Source organism: Rhamphochromis sp. 'chilingali' (assembly GCF_963969265.1).
Source record: "Rhamphochromis sp. 'chilingali' genome assembly, chromosome: 18".
NCBI lineage: Eukaryota > Metazoa > Chordata > Actinopteri > Cichliformes > Cichlidae > Rhamphochromis > Rhamphochromis sp. 'chilingali'.
In genome coordinates this window covers 3,593,257-3,620,159 of record NC_137945.1, presented here as the reverse complement: position 1 = coordinate 3,620,159, position 26,903 = coordinate 3,593,257, and the positions used below count along the sequence as shown (strand labels likewise).

Genomic DNA, 26,903 nt, shown 5'->3' with positions numbered 1-26,903 from the left:
AAAAAAACATCTCTTCCTTGCTGGTTCCATCGAAGAAGAAATGCATAAGTAACTATGTAGCACGTACGTAATCCAATTCCACAACACAGCGTGATGGGGAATCAGCTGTTTTTCTGCCCATTTTATTTCGAATCTGGCGCGAACCGGTGAACCAGTCCCTGAATCAGTCACGTGGTACGGACTGCCCGCGAGGCCTCGAACGTCACTGCATACGTAATCAAAGCGAGCCTCGATACGCGCTTCACAAAAACGCTCCCGAGATTACCCGACACACGATTCGACGCTTCGACACACAGGACACATCACTACTTGTTTTAAGTTGAGGTCTAGGGCCTTTTTTTTCCTGTTTGATGCTTTTCTAGGATAGTAGCTCAGCTAAGTTTTGGTTTTGTCTTTTTGGTGGTTTTTTTTTTTTTTTTTTTTGGCACAACCTAACTCCCTTTTTCCCCCACATTTGTTGTCTGACTCTGGGTTATCTGGTTGTCTGACTCTGGAGCGCTGCCATTAAACCTTTTTTCCATAACACCTGTACTGAGTTTCCGGAGTTGTTGTGTTATCCCCTCCTCCTCTCGAGGAGACGTAACACACACAAACAAACTTTGGACCTTTGAGAATCAAGAGTCTTTTTTCTATAGATATCTTGATGCATTCTCAATCATCCAGGAAAGTAAATCTCCAAAAGTTAATTCTGTTCATCTGGACGTAGAGTTTTGTGGGAGAAACGTTTCGTCCAAGGGACTTCTTCAGCCTCAGCTGACTGCAGGTTACTGACTGCGGTTTCCCCAAATCTTATAAACAGCCCATTGTCCCTTCAGTGGGCTGGTTTCATTCATTATGCAAATGTACTGTTTATAAGATTTGGGGAAACCTGCAGTCAGTAACCTGCAGTCAGCTGAGACTGAAGAAGTCCCTTGGACGAAACGTTTCTCCCACAAAACTCTACGTCCAGAAAAACAGAATTACAGTTTTTTCTAATGGCTTGTGCACATTTTTTGTAACTATTGGCTAATTTTGCAAAACTCTTCACACAAATAAGAAAACCTGTCACCCAATCATCAAAACATTGTAGTTCTCTTGCAAAAGCAAACACAGCTAGATTAACTCTTCACACCTTCGTAAAAATGGTGTTTCCGTATCAAACAGTACACACAAGCCATCATCTACTAAGCACACAATGCGCCAACTGCACACTGATGGTATGAATACAAAACACATCTGGCTTTTGCTTTCTCTGTGCACAAGGTAGGCTATGTCAGTTTGAGCTCATACTTCTGTCATAGATCCATAAGCATAGAGGGATCCAAACTTCAAGTACTGCTGTTTATTCAAACACATCAAAACAAACACAAGTGTTTATTTCCAAGTATAGGATTATTTGCAATCGCCATAATGACTATATGGGTTACTTGGTCTGCAGTGAACATGCTTCCTCTGCCCCAGCATCTGGTAGCAATTCTGTGAAGTAACAATTCCAGTATTTTTACATCAATGGTATTGGTGTGTTTCTCATTGGCATATGGCAGTGCTACAAATCTTAGTGCAAAGTGACTGTACTCACCGATTCTCATTTCAAAATGTCCTTATGATGCCTGCTACAGTGTAGCAGCTCGACTTAGGCTGGACCCGTTGGCCAGCTACCCTCAGGGTCATTCCACGGTTGATGACACGGTCCACTATTGTAGCTCTGATGTCATCAGCAATTCTATTTCTTACTCTTCTTACCCTTCCTCTCCCCCCTCCTCGTCCTCCTCTTGCTCCTCCTTGTCCTTGTCGTCCTCTTCATCCTACTTCTTCACCTCCACGTCCTCTTCCTCGGCCTCCTCTACTTCTCACTCTTTCTGCTCCCTCCATTGTACTCCGCACACACAGCTTACCTGTATTATAGTGCTTAGGCTGATTGCAAAGTGAACTAATTATCTAAAACAGTTTTCACATGTGAAAGTGTGCCAGACAGTTGGCAAAGTAGTATAAATAATGGCCGTAAATGTGTATAGTTTTGCTAGGAGTGCGTTGATCATTTGGGAATTGAGTGTAAAGCAGTGAGTTGTGTTTACAGTTCTGCAAAAAGAGTGCTGTGCAGTGGATTGTAGCTACAGGTTTGCAAAGTGTGTGTTACAAAATGGCAAACTGAGTGCAAAGCAGTGTTTGTGCTTTTAGTTTTGCAAACTCAGTGAGTGGTTTTGCTATAATTATCAATAGTTTTAGAAATTGTGCTGTAAGAATCACAGTTAGGGTTTAAGCATTCAGAAAAAACTGTAACTTTTAAGTTAACTGAATTTAAACAAAGGCCTGGATCTGCACCACAGCGACCAACAGAGGGAGCTGTCGTGCCACTCCTGACTTCATAAGTTCTTCTCTTGGCGCCCTATCATCTGCTTTCTCTAATCCTAAAAAGATAAAGTGAAGCTCTTTGAGACCTTCTCTATACTTCTCCATCACTCTCAAAGCAAACATCACATCTGTAGTTCTCTTTCTCAGCATGAAGTTATGCTGCTGCTCATTGATCACCACCTCTCTTCTTATTCCAGCTTCAACAACGTACCATTTCTTCATGATATGGCTCAACAACATTATCCCTCTGTGGTTGCTACAGCTTTGCACATCAACCTTCGTCTTAAAAAACAATTCAAGTACATTTTTCTCCATACCTCAGGTATCCTCTCACTCTCTCCATGATTATTTTAAACCATCTAGTTAAAGAAGAATTGCACGACCCTCTCTCCTACACATTTCCATCAGGTATGTCATCTGGACGACCTTTGCATTCTTCTGTCACTCTCTGTTTATCCTGTTTAACGTAACCTAGTATTCCAGTCTGCCTTCTTCATCTCCCTCCCTATTGTTATTGCTTAAAAATCAATGCATTAAAACATTCTACATTTTATTTATTTTTTACTACTCTTAAAGATTTGAAATGACACAATTGTTTTTTAATGATGCTTTTAATCTGTCGGCTGTGTTTTCTGTTTCCGCTGGCAGTGAATGCATCATGTGGACGTTTTCGAAGCGTCATCCAATCGCTGCTCGGAGGGGCGTGGCTAAATAAACTTGGAGACCCTTGCCCTTGCTGGCTGTGGCACTGGAGTCTCTCATTCATTCAATAAACCCGTTCAGCCGTCATGTTTCCTCGTTCTGGACACACTGAGACGCTCACACACCTGCTGAAACCTGAGCTGTTCTGCACGAGACCACGCGCTGTCTGTCGCCTCTCCGCTGCCCTTAAATCCATCGATAACCTTTTTTATATAAGTGTTTTAGTTTAGCCCTGACGGCTGTGACAGCTGTCATGCGTCAGAGACACCGCTTTGATCTCAAATGTGATGCATAACTATTATTAACTCAACTGTCAAAGTGTGTATTTGCATATTTTGTTTTTTCTCCCGTTGACAAGAGAGAACAAAGAGAAGCTGTCCACATGTCCCTGCCACAGGGCCCCCAGCTCAGCTCCAAATTTCATTGGCTACACTTTTATATCATTCGACCTATCGCGTAGGACTCACTGAGGAAACCCTAACATCGGGTTCTGTGATTGGCCTAGACGTTTGGCGCCTCTTGAATCCGCCGCAGCCGTAGTGGGCGGTGAGGCGGAGGACCAGTTTGAACAGAGTCGCTGTTGCCTAGGCGGAAACATTGAAATCCAAATAACTTTTTACAAGCAGGCTGACACCAAACTGTCCCTCATAGACGCACAGTTTCTGTGTCCTAACCAGCCTTGGAGCGAAGGAGCCGATGTGAGTTATTTCATTTACCGGCTCTGGGTGCGTGAAGCCGGGTGTTGCGCGAGCTCGGTCGCTCCCTCCTCCTGAGTTAAACTGCTAGCTAGCCATCGAGCTAACGTTACAGCTAGCCGTAACACGGAGCGAGCTAATCTGCAGCACAAAGGACGACTTTGCCCGTGTTTGTCGCATCGATCCGGATCGCTCCGTTGGATGAGGCCAGAGGCTCGGGTGGAGGTGAGAGAAGCTGTCAGTGTCCGTGGCTGTGTTCACGGTGCTTTTGTTGTGGGCTGCTCTTTGTGCTCTTGGGCGCCTCAATCTTTGTTAACTCGCCAACTGTTAGCTAGCTCGCCGGGGTACCGTGCCAATTCTTGTATCCCCGTAAATATTGACTAGCTTATAAAGAAGCCGTCATTTTTTTTAAATGACTCGGAGGAGGGTAATCATTCCGATGGATCCACCGTCCACTCGTGTTTTGGGACCTTTGTGAGCATGTTTCAGGGCTAAGGGGAAGCACATTTTGAGGGGAGCCAAACTTGGCACGACATCCGCAAGCTATCGTTAGCTCGAAGCTAGCTCACAGAAAAAGGCTGGTACAGTTTTTTGATGTATAATTTTTAGTACCTCTCATTTAATTTTCTTTCGTTTTTTGTTCAAGCTTTTGAGGGTTTTATTGTGAAACTGGGGCTGGAGGTGGTGGTAAAAGTAAGTGTCACCTTAAGTTAGGCGATTGTCACATTGATTAAAGTAAAAAAGCTTCCCTCTTGTTTGCCTAGAAGCCTTGCGGGGGCGATATTCAACCACTTCCCTCACCATAAAACTCATAACATCGCCTAGAGCAAAAAGAATAGAAGTTTGTGCCGCTTACACATGACAGGAAGCTTGAGTTTCACCTGTTAGTCAAAAGTCATCTTGAGAGTCATGTGGCAGGTTTTGGATAGAGCCCTTCATCTTGAAGGTCAAATGTTTGCAGCGATTTATTTAAGTCAGGACTTTGACTAGGCTGCTCCAAAACATGCATTTGGGTTTTTTTGAACCATTCATGATCATCATCATTTATATAGCACTTTAACAACACACCAAAGTGCTGAACAATACAATAATAATAATATAGAAACTTGGCAAGACAATAAAATGAATAAAAGTGTCAGTCACCCACAGAGTTAAAAGCCAGAGATTAAAAATAGGTCTTCGATCTGGACTGAAAAACCATGTGAAGAGGAAGATTGTTCCAAAGCAACAGAGGTGGACTTGCTGGTGTGTTGGATCATTGTTCTGCTGCATAAACTAAGTGTCCTTCTCCTCCAGGATTTTCTGATAGAGCAGAATTTATGGTACCATTAATTATGGCAAGTTGTCCAGGTCCTAAAGCAGCCCCAGACCATCATTAATACTGCCACCTTGTTTGAATATTGATAAGATGTTCTTTTGATGATGTGCTGTTAGTTTGATGACAGATGTAACGGGAATCAAAGTTCTGCTTTTGTCTCATCAGTCCAGAATATTTTCATGAATTCTGAGCTCACCAGAGACAAGTGACGCCTGCAGTTCTTTAGATGTTGTTCTGTTTTGTTTTTTTGGTTTTTTTCCTGTGACAACCTGGGTGAGCTGCCAAGTAATTTGGAATAATTTTGGTGGGCCATGCACTCCTGGGAAAGTTCACTGCTGTTCCAAGTTTTCTCCATTTGTGGGTAATGGCTCTTACTGTTCTCGTGAGTCCCAAAGCATTAGAAATTTGTATTCTTTTCCAGACTGGTAGATGTCAGTGACTTTGTTTTGCTGCTGTGTCTCTAGACTGTAGCGTGATGTGTTGCTTTTGGAGATCTTTATCCTCCTTCACTTTGACAAACAGGTTCTGTTTAAGTGATTTCTTGACTCAGGTTTGGGTGTGGCTAGTGAAAGTGATTGGGACTTTCCAAGAAATGTGATTATTCCCAGTTTGTTCATGACTTACAAGAACAGTTACCTTTTCTGTTCTGAGGTCAGGTAATATGAAATTTGAAATTATTTTTGTAAAACGCAGAGTTCACATTCTCTGGAACAAGAAGGGAGAGGAAGCATTCGGTTTGTCATCAGTTCAAAGTCTGCTTCCATGATGATGTGGGAGTCCACTCGTGCCTATGAAACTAGAAATATGAACGCTGAGTCCGGTGCTGAAGTGGCCTGCCTGCAGTCCAGACCTTTCTCACCATAATTCATGCTCAACGTTTGGAGGATAATGAACCAAACAACACAACAAAGACCATCCAGACCTGTTGAGCAGCTAGATTCCTTTGACAGGAATGGGAAAACATTCCTCTCCAGAAAGTCCAGCAGCTGCTGTCCTCAATTCTCAGACATTTACAGGCTGATTAGAAAATACTTTTATAGCATTGTTGGTGATTTTTTTTTTCCCCCTCACATCTGTACAGGAAAACCAAGCACAGTTTACCAATCTCGGTATATCCATACTAAGGTTGGGCGATATGTCACAATTTTCCAATCGTCAGTCCAACAATCACTGATGGGCGATATATTCGCGCATGTGCACACTTTTTGATGGGCGGGGCAAAGTAATCATGCATGAACTGATTTGTGTGTTTACAACACAGAATAAGTCCAAACATGGACAAACTAGTTTCCCAAAAAACGCTGTCAGCGTTAACACGGCTTGAACGCGGTCATCACAATTACAATCGTTAACGCTCCCAACACATCTGGAGCGCAGAATGAACAAAATTGGGACAAACTGCCGAAATGCGTTGACGGGGACATTTCAGGGATTTTGACTCAGTCTGGGATCCAGATGGGTTAATTGTTAATCGTGTTAGTCATGTTGACGGCGTGTTAGCGCTCACAGCACAAAAAATATAAAGTCACCATTCTGGGATTTCTTTGGCTTTAAACCAGATGAAAGAGGTGAACCTAAGGATGTAACCAAAGCGGTGTGCTGCAGACGTATAGTGTGAGCAAAGTACTCAAGCACGACTAACTTGCATGAGCATGTACGTGTCCACCATCCGGCTGACTATGCTAGGCTATCACTAGCTTCTGCAGCTCCATCAACAAGCATTTGGGCGCACTCTGAGGTGGGGGCATTTGCTCGCAGATGAAAGAGGGTGCGGTTAAAACGGCGCTATTATTTATTCATTTTTTTGCTGTTGACTGCTTCTATTAGCTCCATCATTATTAGCAAACTTACTCATGGGCAAATAAATAAATGGCTCTTGTAAAAACTTGGATCTGGTGCCCACTGAGGCTGAGCCCATCGTCAATAGTCCATATATTCGTCCAATCACCCAACCCTAATCCGTACGGGATTAAATTGACTCAGTGATAGTCTTGCTCCATTTTGTGCGCAAATCCAACCCTTAAATAAGGTTATAATCGCCTGTTTAGATACTGATTATATGCATTACTGAGACGGTGCCTAATAATCTCTCCACGTTTTAAATACTAATAAGACACAGCAGTGAGTTTACTGTGTGAACATCCCAGCACATTTAACTTGTCCAAAGGGGCTTCAGTGTATCTCTCTTTATTTTCTGTGCTGTGAAATGTGTCAGGCCGGTTCAGTCGTCCACATCTCCACGACGGCCGTCTGTCACGTCTAATCTGAAGTGTGAGGTTTGAGTCAGAGACTCACGGTTACTGACTGACTGCCGGGCAGCAGATGGATCGACAGACGACTGCTGTCATTCACACACAGTCATTAAAAGAAAGGATGAGAACGAGGACTTGGCAGAGGAGGTGCGAGGAAGTAATCCACCTGTGCTTGAATCTCTCCGGGGTTGGCACTTGAATGGTAACGTGAGATTGAACAGAAGGCATTTGAATGCTGGCAGCGAGGTTTCAGACGTTTGATTTGCAGCATATCATTTTTACATCAGCTGTTGAAAGAAAAGAAAATCAGAGGTTGGCTCTGATTGTTGGACGTGAGGTGAAGTTTATTATCTTAACAAATGTATGTTTGGTTTGCATGTCTGGGGCACCAGATCCAAGTTTGGGTTGTGCCAAGAGGAACATTTTATGCCTAAATTATTCAATTATATAGATAAAGTGTTTTGGCCCTACAGTCCAGTCAAGAAAAGTGTGAAAATATGAGACCTGAAGGTGTCGTGTTCAGGATCCCTAATATCTTCCTGTCTGGCTGCAGGTGAATCATGGTGCTGACTGGGAAGCGTTCGGAGAAAGGCCCCGCCTGCTGGAAGAGGAGGGTGAAGTCTGAGTACATGAGGCTTCGGCAGCTGAAACGCTTCAGACGGGCTGACGAGGTCAAGGTTCGTTTACGCACTCACACACAGACACACACAGCAGCATTCATGCTGCAGTTATTAAGAGAAGTTGGGTCTGTTTGACTATAGTTTTTATTTTTTTTAAGAGCACTAGCTGAGGTTGTTTTGGAGTAAAGAACAGATTTATTTATTCGCCCAAAGTTTTTAATCATGAAAGTGGAAACAGGAAGTGTCCCACGGTGTTTGGGCCGGTGATTGCTTTGACTGACTAGACCAGCCGGGGCTGTAAACTCTGTGATTGGCTCTCTGAGAGTTGTCCTATAAATGGTGTTAAAATGGAGAAGAGATGGTTATCAGGAGTCTGATGGATGACGGTGCTTTTGTCTCACTACGTAACGTTTTCAGTACTTTAAGTTGTTTTCACAGCAGCAGTTTCTCACAGATTTGGGTCTCGTTAGTGACGTTATGGCTCCTTTAACCTTTTTCCATCAGAAATTAAAACTAAAGCTGATCCAAATTAAAGTTTACGTAGCTGAAGGGCCATATAAAGGCTTCAGCACGTGCTGTTTATTTGCTAAAATGGTCACCTGGCTCACCTGCACAGGTACGATCTCTGCGGGTGGTAACACTGAGGGAGAGTGAAGCTGGCCCTGTGTTTTGTTCTGTGCACTGATATAAATTTCCTTTAACTCTCACAGAGCATGTTCAACAGCAACCGTCAGAAAATCATGGAGCGAACTGACATTTTGAACCAGGAGTGGAAAACCCGGCGAATCCAGCCCGTTCACATCATGACGTCGGTCAGCTCCTTACGAGGGACTCGAGAGGTGAGCGGTTGATACTGGTATCAAAATACTTCTTCCCCCAGGCTATTCGGGGCCTGAACCAGGTGTAGGACTGGACTCTCCCAAACACGTCACTATAAGACTGGACTCTCACACACGTCACCACCACACGTTTCCTATAATCCTATAATTCCTATAATTTATAATCCTTATCTTTATAATCTCTTCTGCTATTTGCACATTCCTTACTGTAAATTCCTAAGTTAATTTGTAAATTTTTGTAGTAAATTGTAAATATTGTAAAACTTTTCTTCTGTCATTTAATGGTCGGGCATTGTACAGCTACAAGCATTTCACTCCCATGTCATACTGTGTATGGTTGTGTGTGTGTGTGACAAATAAAATTTGAATTTGAAATTTGAATTTGAAAAAAAAAAAAAAAACTCTAAAGGCTCAGAGGGCGGTGTCCTGACTGTAACGCACGCTTCCTCTGCAGTGCACCGTGGAGAGCGGCTTCTCCGAGTTCCCTCGACAGGTCATCCCCCTGAAGACTCTGAACGCCGTGGCCTCGGTCCCGGTCATGTACTCCTGGTCGCCGCTACAGCAAAACTTCATGGTGCGTACAAAGCTTTAAAAGCTGCACTTTGTGAACAGCTGAGGCTGGGATTCAGGACAGTATACTACAGTCACAGGTGGCTGAGAAGCTGTGTGTGTGACGTTTCTGGGTTTCCTCCTGCAGGTGGAGGATGAGACGGTGCTCCATAACATTCCCTACATGGGAGACGAGATCCTCGACCAGGACGGGACTTTCATCGAAGAGCTCATCAAGAACTATGACGGCAAAGTCCACGGAGACAGAGGTGAGGGTCAGTGGGCGCAGGAGCAAATGGTTTGAGAGCCAAAGTAGTAATTAATGAAACTTCATCTGATAATCAGTCTGAAGGCAGCAAAAACAGTTACTGAAATGTGACTAATCAGCTGATGGATCAAAGCGCTTTGTTTGTGGATCTTAACCCTGGAGAACCCATGGGGTCAGAGCCGACCCCATGGGTTCTCCAGGGTTAATATAAAGAGCAGAAAAATGGTTTAAAAACGACTGTACGGCAGCAGTTTATCAGAACAAGAACAAGACAATAATTTCGAGTCGTACATGAACACAGGAGCCTCTAACTTTTCAGCGTTTTTTGTTGTGTTTGCATTTTTTAACAGCTCATTTGCAGGATCTAGACCTAGCATGGCAACAGGAAAAACCATTTGAAATGCTGGCGTGTCTCCTCTCTGTTAGCATTAAGCTGCTTCCATAAACATATGGGTCATTTTGTTGAAGCAAAGTGTCTGTCAGGGTGGATGTTTGGCTTCTGGAGCCTCGTTAGCATTAGCCACCTTTTTCCTGAGAGCTCAACCTGCTGGAACCATACGATGGATTTTTCTGGCAATACTTTATTTCTTCAGGTAGTCGGTCATCTCTACCATGTGTTAGCTGTGGTGTGTTAAACTTTGTGCACAGACGATGAATTTTTTTCCTTCCTTTTCGTATGCACTCATTTCCCTATGAAAATGAGTTGCTACCAAGCATTGGTGCAGAAAATAAATATTTTGTGCGTAACATTGTGTGCAGTCACGGTGCCACTGCTCTGAGGAACAAAGTTGTTTTGGAATCAACATTTCACTTTTCATTCAGACTTGAAACAAATGTGCCGGTCAGAGTTTTCTATTAGGAATAAAAACAAAACTGAATTCAGGAAGTCTAGTAATGAACTTTTTCCACAATTACCTTCTGTAATCAGTTTTGGTTGTTTTCCATTACGATTGAGTATCACTTAATGTGACAGATCGTTGCAGCTGAAAGTCCTGTGCTGCTCGGTGCTCGCATGGCTTCTTGTCAAACTCGGGCTCCTGTGTGGGCGTGCTCCAAAGTTTCTGAAAGAGAGATTTCTGAGTATGTGGGACAGAAAAAAACTAGCAGAGATTAAACGTTTTATCAAAACTCTGCACAGCAGTTTGTAATGTGAGAGCTGATGCAGCACAGCTGTTTGCTGTCCTCCCTCAACATCTGAGAGAAACTGCAAAACCAGGAATGTGAACGTGCTCGTGTGGTTGGTCAGTGTGGTGTCTCATCAGGAAAACAGTGCGATGAATATTTGCTTTGTATCGTCGTCTCAGTAGAAAGAGAAACGGCTCCTCTGCTGCTCTGTAAAACTATCTATCCTGTGTGTTGTGTTTTGCAGAGTGTGGCTTCATCAACGACGAGATCTTCGTCGAGTTGGTCAACGCTCTGGCACAGTACAGTGACAACGAGGATGATGAGGAGGAGGAAGAGCAGGACTTTAAAGTGGACAAGATGGACGTGTGTGATGGCAAAGAGCACCCAGAGGAGCCCCGCAAGGATGGGCTTGTTAACAATGAGAGTAAGTCCTGAGATGTTGGAGCTGTACTGCAGTTAGAAACGTGTAATAACCAATGAAGACGTGTTTGTGCTGACCTGCTGTAAGGGGGTAGCATTCACGCTGGTCCAGCTGACAGTTTTGTGTCCTGATGGAAAGCGTGTGTGTGTCGTCTCCAGGCCGAACCAACAATGACACCAGCAAGAAGTTTCCCTCTGACAAGATTTTTGAGGCCATCTCCTCCATGTTCCCCGACAAGGGCTCCCCCGAGGAGCTCAAAGAAAAGTCAGTGGGTTTGTTTGTGTGCGAGTGAGTCGGTACTGTGACGATAACAGAGGAACTGATTCTAATATGTGTCATGAAAGAAGGTCAAAGAATTTATCCATGAACATAAAAAGCACCTGGTTTCAAGTTGATCTCCTCTCGAGAGATTTCAAGAAGTCCTGTTTTGGCGCTTTGGTCAGATGGGACGAGGCGATGACTTTAAAGGGCGTATTGACAGCAGGTGATCTCACTGGTGTTTGGAACTCAAAGTCCAGTTGGTGCTGAGATTGCTGCATGTTGTGTCACTGGAGACGATGAATCCAGTCATTGCTCAGATGGACTCAGGCGTGATGTTGTCCTGGTGGTTGTTAATTTTGCCAGAACGTCAGATGTGTGCTTCCTACAGCCGCGGCTGTCTCATGTGTGAGCTAAAGAGGACACACACACACACACAGATGAGTGCTAATGTTGAGACAAACTGATGATGGCGTGCATCATTAAAGGCGATGCACGTTTTTGTACGAGGAAACCTCAGGACAGGTCTGATTTCAGACTGTTTATGTCTTGGAAGCCTTTCAGGACCACTTTGATTCATTCTGTAAACACACAGACGTCATGAGCTGCTTTTAAAAAGATTTATCAGTAATACTGATGTTGTTCAGGATGATCCAGTATTTAAAATAACTGTTTAGCTGATGGTCTGTTCCATATCTTCTGTTTGTTTACTTGAATGTTGTTTATTTACTGTTCATGCCTCAGCAAACAGACTTTTAATTATAACAACATTAACCTGTTCTTAAGTGTTTAAAATGTTGATTATGATGTAAAATATATACAAAATATAAGAGCAGCAGTTGGTCTTATACGTACTTTAAAATATTTGTACAATACTAAACTCGAGATTTGACTTAATTTCAATTTAATACTTCAAGACTTACCACAGAACCAAATCCACCAGAGCTTATATTTTACATGCTGTGGAGCCATTTTTGGGAGCATTTCAAGTTGCTATACCTCAGTACAACCGTTATAACCAGATTCTAATAATATGATTGCACTAAGTCCATAGCAACTACAAAAATAGCCAAAAAGTGCAATGAACTACAAAAAATTGAAAATCATTTTTACTTTTTTTTTTTTTAAACACATATTTCTTGTTAGAGAAAATTTTGCTATCCAAAAAGGTTGTACAAAATAGTTTCCAACCACAGGAAATGTGTTTTGAGTGTCTTCATAGTTTTATTTTTGAGCTACACCAATTTTTATATACTGCAGGAAAAAGGAAATTTTAATATAATAATGCAAATTTGCAAAAAAAAAAGCAGCATGTGCATCAAAACAAACTATTTCCAGAACTCTTTGGCCTTCTAATCATCCCAGAAACTACACAGAAAATCACCAGTATAGGCTTATAAGGCTCTGAAGGGGGAAACTGGCATAAGTTGTAAGTACAGTTCCTCCAGTTTCATATGCAAAACCATTATTGTGCTAGCTTACGTGGTTGCAGTGCTACCGCTTTAAAAAGAGTCGCACAAAATGAGCGGCCATAAAGGGTTAAACGCATCACGTTAATTTGGATCAGTTCATAAATATAAAATCATTTTTCAGAAACATTTAAACCTCGTGCATGTGTTAGCTGGAGCATTAGTGCAGACTGGAGTCAGGCTCTTTTGTTTTGACCCACTTGGTACTAAACCAGAATATTTAGTGGCTGAACTTTGACTCACAGCTCCTCTGTTGTTGTGACAGCAAATCTCACAAAGTGTGTGTGTGTGTGTGTGTGTGTGTGTGTGTGTGTGTGTGTGTGTGTGTGTGTGTGTGCACACTGTACTGCATTCATCGGTGTCTCTGCAGAGCTGTGGAGTACTTTAATAAACTTAATATCAACATCTGTTTAGGGCTGAACGATTATGGAAAATAATCTAATTGCGATTTTTTGCCCCAATATTGCGATTGCGATGCGATATGCGATTATTTTTTAAGGTCTTTGTCTTCTGTATTATTAAACAAAGACAAGCAATACATCATATAGTATGGCCAATACTATATTACATTAATTTTAAACTGTTCTTTCCTGGAAGACAGACCTCTGTTATGATAACATGAGGTGATGCATGAATTGATGACTGACATTTTTATTTTACTTCTTCAATCACAACAGTATATTTGAACATACACAATAGTTTATTTTTAGCTTACAAACATCTGAGCATAAAGTGCTGACAAGGAACCCTGGTGTAAACATTAAAATGAAAGTCAGTACAATGTGCAGATTGCAGAAATATACATAAAAAAAATCAGTGGCTTTACCACACTCAGTTTTTCGACATCTGTGAACTACTAGACAGTCATTCAATTAAAAAATAATATTAAATAAATAAAACTAATAAATAAAAAATACACACATCTTACTGATCTCTGCAGTCAGTAACATTACACATAAAGTGCAAACATAATAGCAATTGTATAAACACACACACAAACACGCCTTTAAAATTTAAAGGCGTGAAATTGGACGGTCTAGCCTTCTGATTAGCGTCACCGCTGTCTCGGTGGAGTTTAATAAGCTCGGCCGTCTGCTTCTTGCTATCTAAAATATAACCAGACACTGGTGTAAATTCTCGACTGTCTCATACTTCTGTTTAATAAGTTTTCTGTTTGACGTTTAGTCAGCTGTGTGAAAACCAAGGAGGAACCCACCCGGGGGATTAATAAAGTTTTATTTTATCTAATCTAATAACTTTAATCTCAGCCAAACCGATTTACTCACGAACAAACAAAACACTGAAAAAAGCCCAACAATAACATTTTTAGGTTGTCTAAGTGACTTATATATTACGTTTAACCCGAGCAGCGAAACTCCGCGGTGATCTGAAAATGATGTGCCGGGAGTTGTGCAGTTCTCGGCCGCATCAGTAACCCTCGAGCTCCCGGCTAGCTGTCGAGCTGGTGGGTAGCAGACGCCTCTGAAAACGTCGAAGCACTTTTGCAAATATGGGATATCTTGATAAACCGAGCAGATATTTGATGTTTACACAACTACTTTCTCGCCTGAAAATATTTTAAAAGTTTATTTTGTGACCCAGAAAGATTAGTATGAGTAATTTTAAAACTTAGTAGCGGCCGCCATTGCTGGAAACTGGAGTTTGGCTGGGCCGCGCTATGAATTCTGGGATATGGTAGTAATTTGGACAGCCTTCGGCGCGTCGCTGTGACGTAATCGGTCTACAAATGCGGCCTCAGGAGGATGCAGCCCATGAATTTGGACATGTCCAGAGTATAATCGCAGCCTTTGCGGTTAGAAAATTGCACTTGATCATGTCGCGATATTATCGCAAATGCGATATATCGTTCAGCCCTACATCTGTTCATGTTAAATGTTATAGGAGGCGAGGGGGGCGGGTTTAAATCTGCTGTTTTGGTTTATGGATTTATATCTTTAACCTGACAGACTTTAGTTCTTGTGGGTGTGACTCTTAAATCCATTGTTACACAACACCAGGTGTTTCCTGTTTACGTTCAGGTCTGTGTTGTGAGACAGTGTTACAGCACAGAGCAGCTTTACAGTAACAAACTGATGGGATGTTTTAACCTGATAACTCAGTGATGCGTGTTTGTCTCACTGCGTTCATCTGACTTAAGTAAATTTGATCTCTCTCGTGTGCGTGTTTGTATTCGCAGGTACAAGGAGCTGACTGAGCAGCAGCTGCCCGGCGCCCTGCCGCCTGAATGCACGCCGAACATCGACGGTCCGAACGCTCGCTCCGTGCAGCGCGAGCAGAGCCTGCACTCCTTCCACACTCTGTTCTGCAGACGCTGCTTCAAATACGACTGCTTCCTCCACCGTTAGTGCACAATAAATACACTTCACAGCAGTTCCTGGTTATACAGGCTGGACTGCTACCTCAGAGATCTGTGTAACTGTCACTGTGATGTGGTCACATCAGCCTGCAGAGTGACGTTATCACATCTGCAGCTCACCTTCATCAGTACTAATCAAACTTTCTCTGATATGTTCCCACCTGAAAACCAAGAAGTTCACTCTGTTCCCCAAAAGTTATCAAACCTTATCTTTGGAGTTTTAATGAAATAAGAACTCTAACCTCACATAACTCATAGTCCAGCCAGTTTTAAGAATCTTGGGTATAAAAATGGCCTCAAAGCTTTCCATTAAAAACCTGACAGTCATAAAATAACTTGTGGTAATGATTCCTTTAGTTTGATCGTGTCAGTAAAGTAAAGAATAAAACATCACATCCTAAAAAGACTCTGCTCGACTCTGTGCTGATGATGTTATAAACGCTGCTCGACACGTCATGTGATCGACGCTGAAACGCCAGCAGCTTTTTTTGATATTGGCACCAACCTGAGTTTGTTTTTGTTGGCAGTGTTTGCATCATATAAAATCTTTAAAGGTCGGAGTCTTTGCTTGTTTGACAGATGAGGCTGTTGAATTCCTAGAAGCACTCATCTCTCTCTCTCGTGTCTCTTAGCTTTCCATGCAACTCCCAACACGTACAAGCGCAAGAACTTGGAGAACCTGGTGGACAAAAACCCGTGTGGCATCGACTGCTACATGGACCTGGTGCAGGCGAGTCGCTGCTTTTCTTTTAAACTGAAACAGAAAAGTTATAAAATATATTAACACTCTTCCTGTTGCTTCCTCAGGACGGCATGATGAGGGAGTACGCCACAGGCGTGGGAACCGAGCGGGCAAAGACGCCCTCCAAGCGTAACGGGGGCCGGCGCCGCGGTCGGCTGCCCAACAGCAACAGTAACAGCCGGCCCAGCACCCCCACGGTGTCCTCTGAAACCAAAGACACGGACAGCGACCGCGAGGGCAGCAAAGAGGACGAGCGAGACAACGACAAAGACGACGAGGACAAGAAGGACGAGACCACCAGCAGCTCAGGTGCAGACGGGCGGTTATTACAGACGGTAGAAGTTCAATGTTAACAGGGTTACAGACGTCCGTCTGCAGAGAAGACGCAGAGTCTCTGTTTGTCCATCAAACCTAACAGAAACGTTTCTGCCTGTGAAGCGCAGGCTTCAGAGCAGCGATGACCTCAGAGTCAATGAATCTGCCGACGCAGCAACAGTTCTGTTTATTTTCATGAAGCTATTAAAAAGCTGACATCACATCTCCTCCCTCGCTGTTCTAATTACAGCTCTGATGGGACATTAAGACTTCTGTTATGTCCCTTATTGTCTTTAATAGATCTTTGAAGGAATTGGCAGCAGAATTTAACGCTGGAGCACACAGAGACAGCCAGAGAACCTCAAACTTGATCTCTCAGGAATTCTTTTTCCTGGGAAGTTAAAGTTATTTCCTCTGAGGAGGGCGATTCCCAAACAGCAGGCACATTCATTTGATGCTAATTTAGGACTTTGGATAAATAAAAACCACCAGCTGGAGTGATGTCTGTTTCTGAGCCCCTTTTAAACAAAGACTGTAACATTGCTGCTTCATCAAGACTTTAAAACTGTGATTAGCCCAGACTGTAGAAGAGATCCTGCTGCTCCTGTGAGGCTCTTTGAGTCGAGCATCTCTTCATCCGTGCAGTAACCTGCACCGTGCCTGCGGTTCACCGATGAGAGGCTGAACGCTGGAGCGATGCTCTTGGTACCAGCTGGGTCTTCCCCTCTGCATGCAGCCCCCTTGTTGTGGGAGGTTTGTTTGACAGCACAGATGATTGTTTGCACTTCAAAGCTGCTGCAGATAAAGTCACAAACACGCGATGTAAACAGCAGACGTGACGACAATAACGGCCTGGAGTTCATACAACGTTATGACACTCACTCTTTTCCTTCCTTCCTGTCTTTACTGCACAAACTAGTTTGCAAGCAAAGCAACAGGCAGCAGCAGTGAGTCTTCATACAGTGCAGGCACACGTGGTCATGTGACGCTTGTACTTCAATCATATTGGTGCACGGAGACATTTGAAGTTATTTAAATTTAGGCTCAAAGAGATCGATTTGACCAGGAGTCACTGTGACATCAAATCAAATCACTTTTATTGTCACATCACATGTGCAGGCACACTGGCACAGCACATGCGAGTGAAATTCTTGTGTGCGAGCCCCACAAGCAACAGAGATGTGCAAACACAACAACACAAACGAGCAAAATACAAGAATGGCCAACCTGAAACTAATAAATATATGTACGATATATAATAGTGTATGCATTTCTGGATGTGTATACTAAATATTTTCCTACGTGTGTGTGTGTGTGTGTGTGTGTATACACATTTTTACAAATTAAATAGTAAAAAAAAATAATAATAAAATATATAAAATATACAGAGTTGAATATGTGCAAAACAGTGGCATTTATATACAGTATGGCGTGCATAATGTTGAAGTTCCAGTAGTGAAGCTGAGGTGTCTATGACGTGTTCAGCAGTCTGATGGCCTGGTGGAAGAAGCTGTCTCTCAGTCTGCTGGTACGGGACCGGATGCTGCAGAACCTCCTTCCTGATGGAAGTAGTCTGAACAGTTTATGGCTGGGGTGACTGGAGTCCTTGATGATCCTCCCCGCTTTCCTCAGGCAGCACTTCCTGTAGATGTCTTGGAGGGAGGGAAGCTCACCTCCAATTATCCGTTCAGAGCACCGCACTACTCGCTGGAGAGCTTTGCGGTTGTAGGCGGTGCTGTTGCCATACCAGGTGGTGATGCATCCAGTGAGGATGCTCTCAATGGCACAGTGATAGAAGGTCCTGAGGATGCGGGGGCTCATGCCGAATCTTTTCAGTCTCCTGAGAAAGAAGAGGCGCTGCTGCGCCTTCTTCACTGTTTTGTTTGTGTGTACTGACCACGTAAGATCCTCAGCCAGATGTACTCCAAGGAACCGGAAGCTGCTCACTCTCTCCACAGCAGCGCCGTTGATGGTGATGGGGGTGTGTACTTCCCTGCACCTCCGGAAGTCCACTATCAACTCCTTTGTCTTTGCGACGTTGAGGGTGAGATGGTTGTCTTGACACCAGTGGGTCAGGGCGCTGACCTCCTCCCTGTAAGCCGTCTCATCACCGTTGGTGATAAGACCCACCACTGTAGTGTCGTCCGCAAACTTCACAATGATGTTGGAGTTGTTAGTGGCTGTGCAGTCGTAGGTGTAGAGTGAGTACAGGAGAGGGCTCAGTACACACCCCTGTGGAGCACCAGTGTTCAGTGTGACGGGGGATGAGGTGATGCTGCCCAGTCTGACCACTTGGCGTCTGTCAGACAGGAAGCTAAGGATCCAGCTGCAGAGGGAGCTGCTCAGTCCTAGATCCTGCAGTTTCCTGTCCAGCTTCGAGGGAACGATGGTGTTGAATGCTGAGCTGTAATCTACAAACAGCATTCTCACATACGTGTCTCTCTTCTCCAGGTGTGACAGGGCAGTGTGTAGTGTCAGGGCTATGGCATCATCAGTGGACCTGTTGTGGCGGTATGCAAACTGTAGAGGGTCCAGTGAGTCGGGTAGTGCAGAGCAGATGAAGTCCCTGACCAGCTTCTCGAAGCATTTGCTTACGATGGGGGTCAGGGCTACAGGTCGCCAGTCGTTCAATGAGGAGATGGTGGAGGATTTGGGTACAGGGACGATGGTGGCCATTTTGAAGCAGGCTGGGACTACAGATAGAGAGAGGGAAAGGTTGAAGATGTGCGTGAACACTCCAGCCAGCTGAGCCGCGCATGACTTGAGGATGCGGCCGGGAATCCCGTCCGGACCAGTAGCTTTGCGCGCGTTCACCTTCCTGAAGCACTTCCGCACATCCTCCTCAAACACAGTGTGCGCACTGACGTCATCCGCGGTGCGCACACTGTCCGGTCTCATGGTGTTCGCTGCGTCGAATCTAGCGTAGAATACGTTTAGATCCTCACACAGAGAGGCCGTGGTCTGCGGTGTGCTGGTTTTCCCTCTAAAGTCTGTGATCGTGTTTAGTCCCTGCCACATACTCCGAGGGTTGTCAAACTGTTGCTCCACCCTGTCCCTGTACTCACGTTTGGCTGCTTTGATCGTCTTCCGGAGTTGGTAATGTGCGTGTTTGTAGTCCGATGTGTTCGCGGAGGCAAAGGCGGTGCTCCGTGCCGCGCGAACATCTCCGTTAATCCAGGGTTTTTGATTTGGGAAGGATTTGACTGTTCTGGATGGGACGACATCTTCCACGCATTTCCTGATAAATCCACAGACTGAGTCTGTGTATTCATCAGTATTCATCAGTGTTTGTATAAGAAGCCTTTTTGTTTTCGTTTATGGTTTTATCTAAAGATTATTTCTCTTGGCAGTCGAACTTTAGGTTGCACTGCTCGGCTGTTTATCTTAGATCCCTCGGAGATGTTTGTCCTTCTGAGGAAATTTAAGCGAGCTCAGTTTCAGCCATGAGACCATCGCGCTCCTTGTTTTATGACACAAACCTTTACCACTGCTGTCTGTTAGACCCTTCCCTGAAAGTAGGACCCTCGTTTATGACCTGTCAAGATCCTCACAAATGCAGGTTTATTTCCTGCGGCGTTGGAAACGTCCTCAGTGTTGATTTGATGTGTGCAGAGGGAAACTCGCGCTGTCAGACTCCCGTGAAGATGAAGCTGTCCGGTGAGGCCGAAGCGGTGGAGTGGAGCGGCGCTGAGGCGTCTCTCTTCAGAGTCCTCATCGGGACGTACTACGACAACTACTGCGCCATCGCGCGGCTCATAGGCACCAAGACCTGCAGACAGGTGAGCTGCCGGTTCATCGCACTCACCGCCGTCTGTTTCAGCTCGTCTTAACTGACCCTGGCTTCACGATCACACTCGGTCTAACACGCCGTCTGTACTGGGTCCTGCAGGTTTACGAGTTCAGGGTCAAGGAGTCGGCCATCATTGCTCGCGCTCCCGCTGAAGACGAGGACACGCCGCCGAGGAAGAAGAAGAGGAAGCACAGACTGTGGGCTACTCACTGCCGCAAGATCCAGCTGAAGAAAGGTCAGAGGTCACAGCAGCACAAAAGTTTACAATAGATTACATCTGCTGACACGTCTGTGAGATCAAGTCAAACTGGAAGTACTTTAATCCTGCTTTCTTTATAATGGTCAGCAGGGGGCGCCGTGTTACCTGTGCAGAAGCACAAACATTTTCCTCGTCTTTACTTTTTGTCATGTTTGCTCCCTTTAAAAGGAGAAATTATTCATTCATATTTGTTTTTGTTTCACGGTGTTCACACATAAAGAGTTTGTTGGTGGAAGGTTGGACAGTAAGGTTTAAACCAAAGGAAGATGGACGACTGGAAGCAAAGCTCGGGCGTTGATGCTGTTCAGAGAAATCACAAGCACACAACTCGCTCTGTTCTTAAACGCCACATCTGACCTCTTACAGATGGCTCATCCAATCACGTGTATAACTACCAGCCATGTGACCACCCCCGTCAGCCCTGCGACTCCTCGTGTCCCTGCGTCACCGCGCAAAACTTCTGTGAGAAGTTCTGCCAGTGCAGCTCGGAGTGTAAGAACTTTTATTTTGAAAAACGAAGTAACCAATCTTCTTTGAGTGTGTTTTCACTGGTTTGCTTTTCCCGTGTTTGCAGGTCAGAACCGCTTCCCGGGCTGCCGCTGCAAAGCTCAGTGTAACACCAAGCAGTGCCCCTGCTACCTGGCAGTGAGGGAGTGCGACCCCGACCTCTGCCTGACCTGCGGCGCCGCCGACCACTGGGACAGCAAGAACGTGTCCTGCAAGAACTGCTCCATCCAGAGAGGCGCCAAGAAGGTAACACGTGCAGCCTTTAATCATCGTTCACTAAAAACAAAACATTTTATTGTGAAATCAAACGTTCTAAAAGCGCCGCCTGATCTGTTCCCGTCCCTCAGCACCTCCTGCTCGCTCCGTCAGACGTGGCCGGCTGGGGCATCTTCATCAAAGAGCCGGTGCAGAAAAACGAGTTCATTTCGGAGTACTGTGGAGAGGTACGGCTGATTGATGGTGGTCGTTTAACCTGCTTTTTTAGACCTGGTTAGAAGTTGAAGAATCTTTGATCTGATGCTGCGATTCTCACTGTGGCCTCTGGTGGGCTGTGACGGTACTGCAAGAGGGCTGCCAGAGGCCATTTACATCATTGCTAAAGGAAGGTTTGGTGTCTGCAGAGGAAAACTGTATCCTGTTTTGTCTTATTGTTTTACATTGTAATGTGTTTTTGGGTGACTTCATTTACTAAAGTCAAGCTCCCCGCTGTGTGGAGCCATGTCCCAAAGGGCCGTGCACGTGCTGGAGTCACAGCTGAATAAATGTGCTCACAGCTGCGCGTTAAACGTCCAACACGTTCTGTTGCAGATCATCTCTCAGGACGAAGCCGACCGCAGAGGCAAAGTCTACGACAAATACATGTGCAGCTTCCTGTTCAACCTGAACAACGGTAAAGCACAGCACGGATAAATATATCTGTTACATCTGAGGTCTTTCTTCTTTATTTTACTGCATTCAGCTCAAACGCGTCTGATCTGCTGAATAAATGAATTCTTCCACTCTTGTTTTTGAGGATAAAGTCAGAAATGCTCTCTTCCTTCCAGACTTTGTTGTTGATGCCACGAGGAAAGGCAACAAGATCCGCTTCGCCAACCACTCGGTGAACCCGAACTGCTATGCAAAAGGTACAAAGACCATGTCGCGGGAGCTTCCTGCTGCTTCCTGCCTCTCTGTGGTAACTCTGCTTCTCCTCTCTGCAGTGATGATGGTGAACGGCGATCACAGGATCGGGATCTTTGCCAAGAGAGCCATCCAGACCGGAGAGGAGCTCTTCTTCGACTACAGGTCAGTGAAGAAGAAGTCAAATCGCTGACTGAGAGAGTCCTGAGGTTTTATCTGAGTGACGATGGAGACGAGGCTGTGATCGTGTGATCATCGCTTTTTTTTTGGTTAACTCTGCATGAAAGTAGTTTTGCTGTGTTTGTGGTAAAACAGGTCAGGGTCACATGGAGGTCTCAGCTGCAGAACAGCTCGGTTAATGTTTCAAAGTGCTTTGAACACGCCTTCATCTACATACATCACCTGCAGTCAGTGTCTCACACTCAGAGCTCTTCGTGTTGTACTTTAAATGTCTTTGTATTGGAGGATTTCTTTAGTTTTGACTCTCATACAGACGCAGCTTTTGGTCTGTGTGCAAAGGTTCTCTGTCATCCAGGTCAGGCCAGTCTAACTGTTTAAGGGTCACGTGATGACTCTGGATCTCCTCCAAGAGGTCAGGATGTTGAATAACCAGGAGTGCCGTCAGCTTTTGATGGCACTCATTCAAAAGCAGTCAGATGAGAAGTTTAGCTGCTTCAACTCGAGTCCTAAAAGTTTTCTTGGTCTGGCTTTTTTGAAACCATGTGTGCATATCAAGATTATTATTAAAAAAAGGTCAGTTTTTCTGCTTTTGTGTCTTATTAGCATCAGAAAACATTTCAAAGGTTTGTTTCCTGTTCCTCAGGTACAGCCAGGCCGACGCTCTGAAGTACGTCGGGATCGAGCGTGAGATGGAGATCGCCTGACCGGGACTTCCTGTGTTTTTCAGTGACACAAAGGCCTTACACACACACACAAACAAACAAACCACACCCTCACTTTCAGGAGACTCAGACGATTCGTCACAACGCCACAAAGCTTCAGGAAAAACAAACCGGGGATATTTGAAGCTGATATTTGTTGTTGTCTGAGTTTTTGAGAAACTTGTCATGTTTTTTATCCTTTGATTTGTCGACAAATCTTCCTCTTTGGATTCATAAATCTTCCCTCTGCTGAAAGCGCACCGACAAAAAATATATAAATATCTGTTATCTGTCTCATCTTTGAGTAAAAATGTTCTGGAGAAAAAAAGCCCGACTGTTTTTAAAAGTTCTCAGTTCAAGCTTCAGGGACCAAAATCCTCCACCAGCCACTTTCACACCGCCGACCAGACTGTTTGTACTCCTCGTGTGTGTCTGTGTGTGCGTGTCTGTGTGTCTGTGTGTGCGTGTCTGTGTGTGTGCGTGTCTGTGTGTGCGTGTGCGTGTCTGTGTGTGTGCGTGTCTGTGTGTGTGCGTGTCTGTGTCTGTGTGTGCGTGTCTGTGTGTGCGTGCGTGTGTGTCGTGTGAACCTGTCACTCCTCAGAGCGCCGCTTCACTGTCTGTCTGTAAATCTGGAGGTCGTTCACGAAGCAGCGTCACACTGAAACCAGCTGACCGCTAAAAACAAAGTCGATGAACAACAGGAATATTTTAAGAATAAAAGAAGCTGTACGTTAAAGATGGACACGGCTGTAGTGCAGTGGGCTGCTGGCTCTGTGAAGGCGTTTTGGTCACAGTTTAATTTTTTTTGCTTTGTTTTTGAGCCAGAAGTGACAAAATCTGGATGAGAGGATTAACTCTTCAGTTACGAGGTTAAGGGTCGGTTGTCAGGCGGCAGGTGCACAGGTGCACCCACAGACAGGTAACTGCTGGCTAACGGTTAGTGACTGCTAACAGCACAGACGGAGCCCAGAGGCCGAGCTCGGAGGCTCAGATTAGCAGTTAGCGTCCATTCTGTAAATAGTACAGAAAGTTAAAGTTTAACACAGGTGAGTGTGGAGTGGGGCGTGTAGCTCATTCTCACTGGTTTCACTGGGCTGATGTTGGGAAATGCTCAGATCAGACATCACCCTCCAGGACTGACATCAGTGTGATCTCCACTCGAGGCTCCTAAAGTGAGTCGGTCCGTTTGTTTAACTCGCCTGTTTGGATTTTCTTTAGGGTTAGAATTTGGGGGTGTGGCTTATTTAACAGGTGAGCCTGTAATTGAAGTTTGTGACCTGAACCTCTGGATCATGTTTGTGCAGTTTGGAGCTTTTTTAATGCAGTTAAAACATCTTTGTGGCTCAACTGAAGATATTAGTGCTGCTGGCATTAATTAGCAGGTATCTGTCGGAGACGCAGGTTTGCTTGAGTCGGAGCTGCTGGACACGCCCACTGAACAGCAGGTGTAGCACCTCTGACATGCTCTCGAATCCTCAGCCTCCCTCTGAGCACTGATGTATTTTCAACACGATGATTAAAACCTGACGCCATCGTTCACTCGTGTCCTTAACCGCCACACTGCAGCGACTTCTGAGCATGAGTAGAAGCGGCTTTGTGGTGCTGCGGTGGCGTGCGAAGCAACCACTGTGGAGGGCGCACTGACTGTGTCCCAGCCGGGCTCTCCATCAGCGGCCGATCTGGTGCTAACGTTCATTTTTTCCAAAGGAACAAAACTAACGAGCCGAAACAAACGCGATCACCGGCGCGTCGTCACGCTGCAGACCGAGGGACTCGAACTCGTTTAAAGTCCAGATTGTTCCACTTTGTCCAGGTTCAGACGTTTATGTGCATGTTTACTAAACCAGTCGGTGATAAAAGTGACGGGACGCCGTCTCCGTGTGTCCACAGTAAGACGAACGTCTACGCGCTGCCTTCAGAGACGACTGTACAGAAAAACAAAGACGGGCAGTTCTGATGTTTAATGTTTGATCTGTAGAGAAAAACAGTTTCTTTGTAGTTCAGTGGTTTGTGTGTTAGTTACTTTAGTGTAAGTAATCCAAGGCCGTGGGTGAGATCTTCATCAGAGGCTGATGAACTGATGAAGATTCAGGTGAAACTGATAGTTTAGGCTCTCGTGATGTGATCCATCCTAAAGATGTCCTGCAGCGTGTCGTAGAGTCGCTCTTGTGGTTGTTCTTGTGCTGAATTTGCTCCAAACGAATCCCAGGCCTCGTTCTCGATCAGTCTCCGATTCCTCGCACACACCGCGACGTGAAAAGCGAGGTCCGGCGTCCGCCTCCAGCTGGACGTGACTCTGCTTTGTGACGCCGCCTCTGCTTCAGGTGCTTACGTGAAAACTAAGCCGGCCCGCTTTCCTTCAGCCAGGCACTTGACCGCAGCCGCCGGGCGAGCCTTTCAAATCTGGGCGGAGCCTCAGTTTCATGTCCGAGTGCTTTTTGACTCGGGTCGGGTTTTCCCAGCATCCTCAGCAGCGCGCTGAGGTTCCTCTGTTAATCAGGAAACAAGTCTTTTTTTGTATTTGACTTACGCACATTTAATCAAAGTTTTCCCAGCATCCTCTCTGCCTCCTTTGAGGCGTTTTCTATCTTGTGTATACCACCTTTAACTTAAGGATGTAATCACAGCACTAACGAGCCGTCAGTGTTTCGAGCTGAAGCTGAGCTCAGCCACAGTCTGAGGTCTCTGCTTTAATTCATCTCAGTTGGATTTTGACTGTTTGAATTTGAACAGCTTAAAAAAATCGTCAGATAATTCAGTGACTTGAGTTTTACTTTGAAAAACTCTCCTTCCTCTGCACTCTCCCTGATCCTTCCTCCTCCTCTTCCTCCACAATGTGAATCTTCTCTTGTGGGAATTCTGGTGCTCGGAAAGACCCCAAAGTCTGACCAACTCGTAGCAATACCAGCCTCCCCCCTCCTCCACCTCCCTTTTCTTCACCTGTAATTTATTACAAACGTCACAGAGAGCGGAGTGTCGTCTGTAGTCGTCGGGAGACTTCAGGGCCTCTGAAACCTGGTGCTTCACTCGCAGGTTCCCACGTCGATCTGTGCGGGAACCTTTCGTGTTTTTTACTTTTACTGCTGATGCAGATGTTTGTAGCAGCTGCTTTCTAATCAATGAACAGATGTGTAAACGCTGCTGTGACTGGAGGGCTGAGGAGCGTCTCTGAACACGGAGGAGATTGGGGAGCGGTGCTCCTCGGCTCTCCCCGAACTGAAAGCTGCGGGTGTATTTTCTTTTCTTCTTCCTGTCAACAGGACCACGTCTCTCCTCTGATCACACAGGTGCTGATTTTGTAATGTTTACAGGGGTTTTTGTTGTTCAAAGTGTTGCAGATTAAAATATTATAAACTGTTCCCAGTGTCGGTTTTTTCTTCATGTAGTCAGAATAACCTATGATCATACTCTTTAGTGGAAAGAAACACAAGTGTACATTAAACCTATAACACCACTGATGAGCAGCCTGAGAGTAGAAACACGGCACACTCTCAGATCTATGAGACTCGCTTTTATTGCTGGTGCAAATATTGAAATAATCCCAAAATAAAGATACAAAAACTTTCCTAGAACTCGTCTTTATTTAAATATCCCTGTGATTGGACAGATGCTGTTCCTGTGAACGTGTTGGCTGTCAGGTGAATGAACCCTGGGTCAGCTTATGGGTCTGATAAGACGGAAGGAAACGATGCTGGAGCCAACATGTAGTTCCAGCTTCTGATTGGTCTGTTTCAGGGTTTTGAACATGTGACTTCCTGTTGGAGTCATTGCACTCACTCACGTAGCCAGGCTCCTAATGAGGTACATTATGACTCAAATCCACTCAGTGACATTTCACACCCTTAATGCAGGGGTGGGGAACTCCAGGGCCGGTGTCCTGCAGGTTTTAGATAAAAGTGATTTAAATGATCTCAACATGTCTTGAAGTTGTCCAGAGGCCTGGTAATGAACATGTGATTCAGGTGTGTTGACCCAGGGTGAGATCTAAAACCTGCAGGACACCCGCCCTTGAGTTCCCCACCCCTGTGTTAATGGGTAACTTGGGCTCCATTTGTTAAATATAAAC

At 44.9% G+C, this 26,903-nt stretch overlaps 1 protein-coding gene across 1 annotated transcript; it reads left to right on the top strand.

Moving 5' to 3' along the window:
- The first annotated feature begins 3,167 nt into the window (after nucleotides 1-3,167).
- ezh2 (enhancer of zeste 2 polycomb repressive complex 2 subunit) lies at nucleotides 3,168-23,165 on the top strand. The gene is made up of 19 exons (XM_080865561.1): nucleotides 3,168-3,953; nucleotides 7,852-7,975; nucleotides 8,629-8,757; nucleotides 9,212-9,331; nucleotides 9,455-9,575; nucleotides 10,944-11,123; nucleotides 11,279-11,384; nucleotides 15,045-15,208; nucleotides 15,857-15,954; nucleotides 16,032-16,275; nucleotides 19,894-20,060; nucleotides 20,171-20,306; nucleotides 20,697-20,822; nucleotides 20,905-21,083; nucleotides 21,185-21,280; nucleotides 21,645-21,726; nucleotides 21,881-21,961; nucleotides 22,037-22,121; nucleotides 22,780-23,165. The coding sequence occupies exons 2-19, from the start codon at nucleotides 7,859-7,861 to the stop codon at nucleotides 22,838-22,840; spliced, it is 2,292 nt and encodes a 763-aa protein (XP_080721687.1). The 5' UTR covers nucleotides 3,168-3,953; nucleotides 7,852-7,858; the 3' UTR covers nucleotides 22,841-23,165.
- The last annotated feature ends 3,738 nt before the right edge of the window (nucleotides 23,166-26,903 follow it).

What these genes read in the sequence shown, in the direction of transcription:
- ezh2 (XM_080865561.1), top strand. Translation starts at nt 7,859, where the DNA reads ATGGTGCTGACTGGGAAGCGTTCGGAGAAAGGCCCCGCCTGCTGGAAG. An exon ending in CCCGAGGAGCTCAAAGAAAA is followed by an intron (nt 11,385 to 15,044) that starts GTCAGTGGGTTT and finishes TTGTATTCGCAG; the next exon opens with GTACAAGGAGCTGACTGAGC. An exon ending in CTGCCAGTGCAGCTCGGAGT is followed by an intron (nt 20,823 to 20,904) that starts GTAAGAACTTTT and finishes CCGTGTTTGCAG; the next exon opens with GTCAGAACCGCTTCCCGGGC.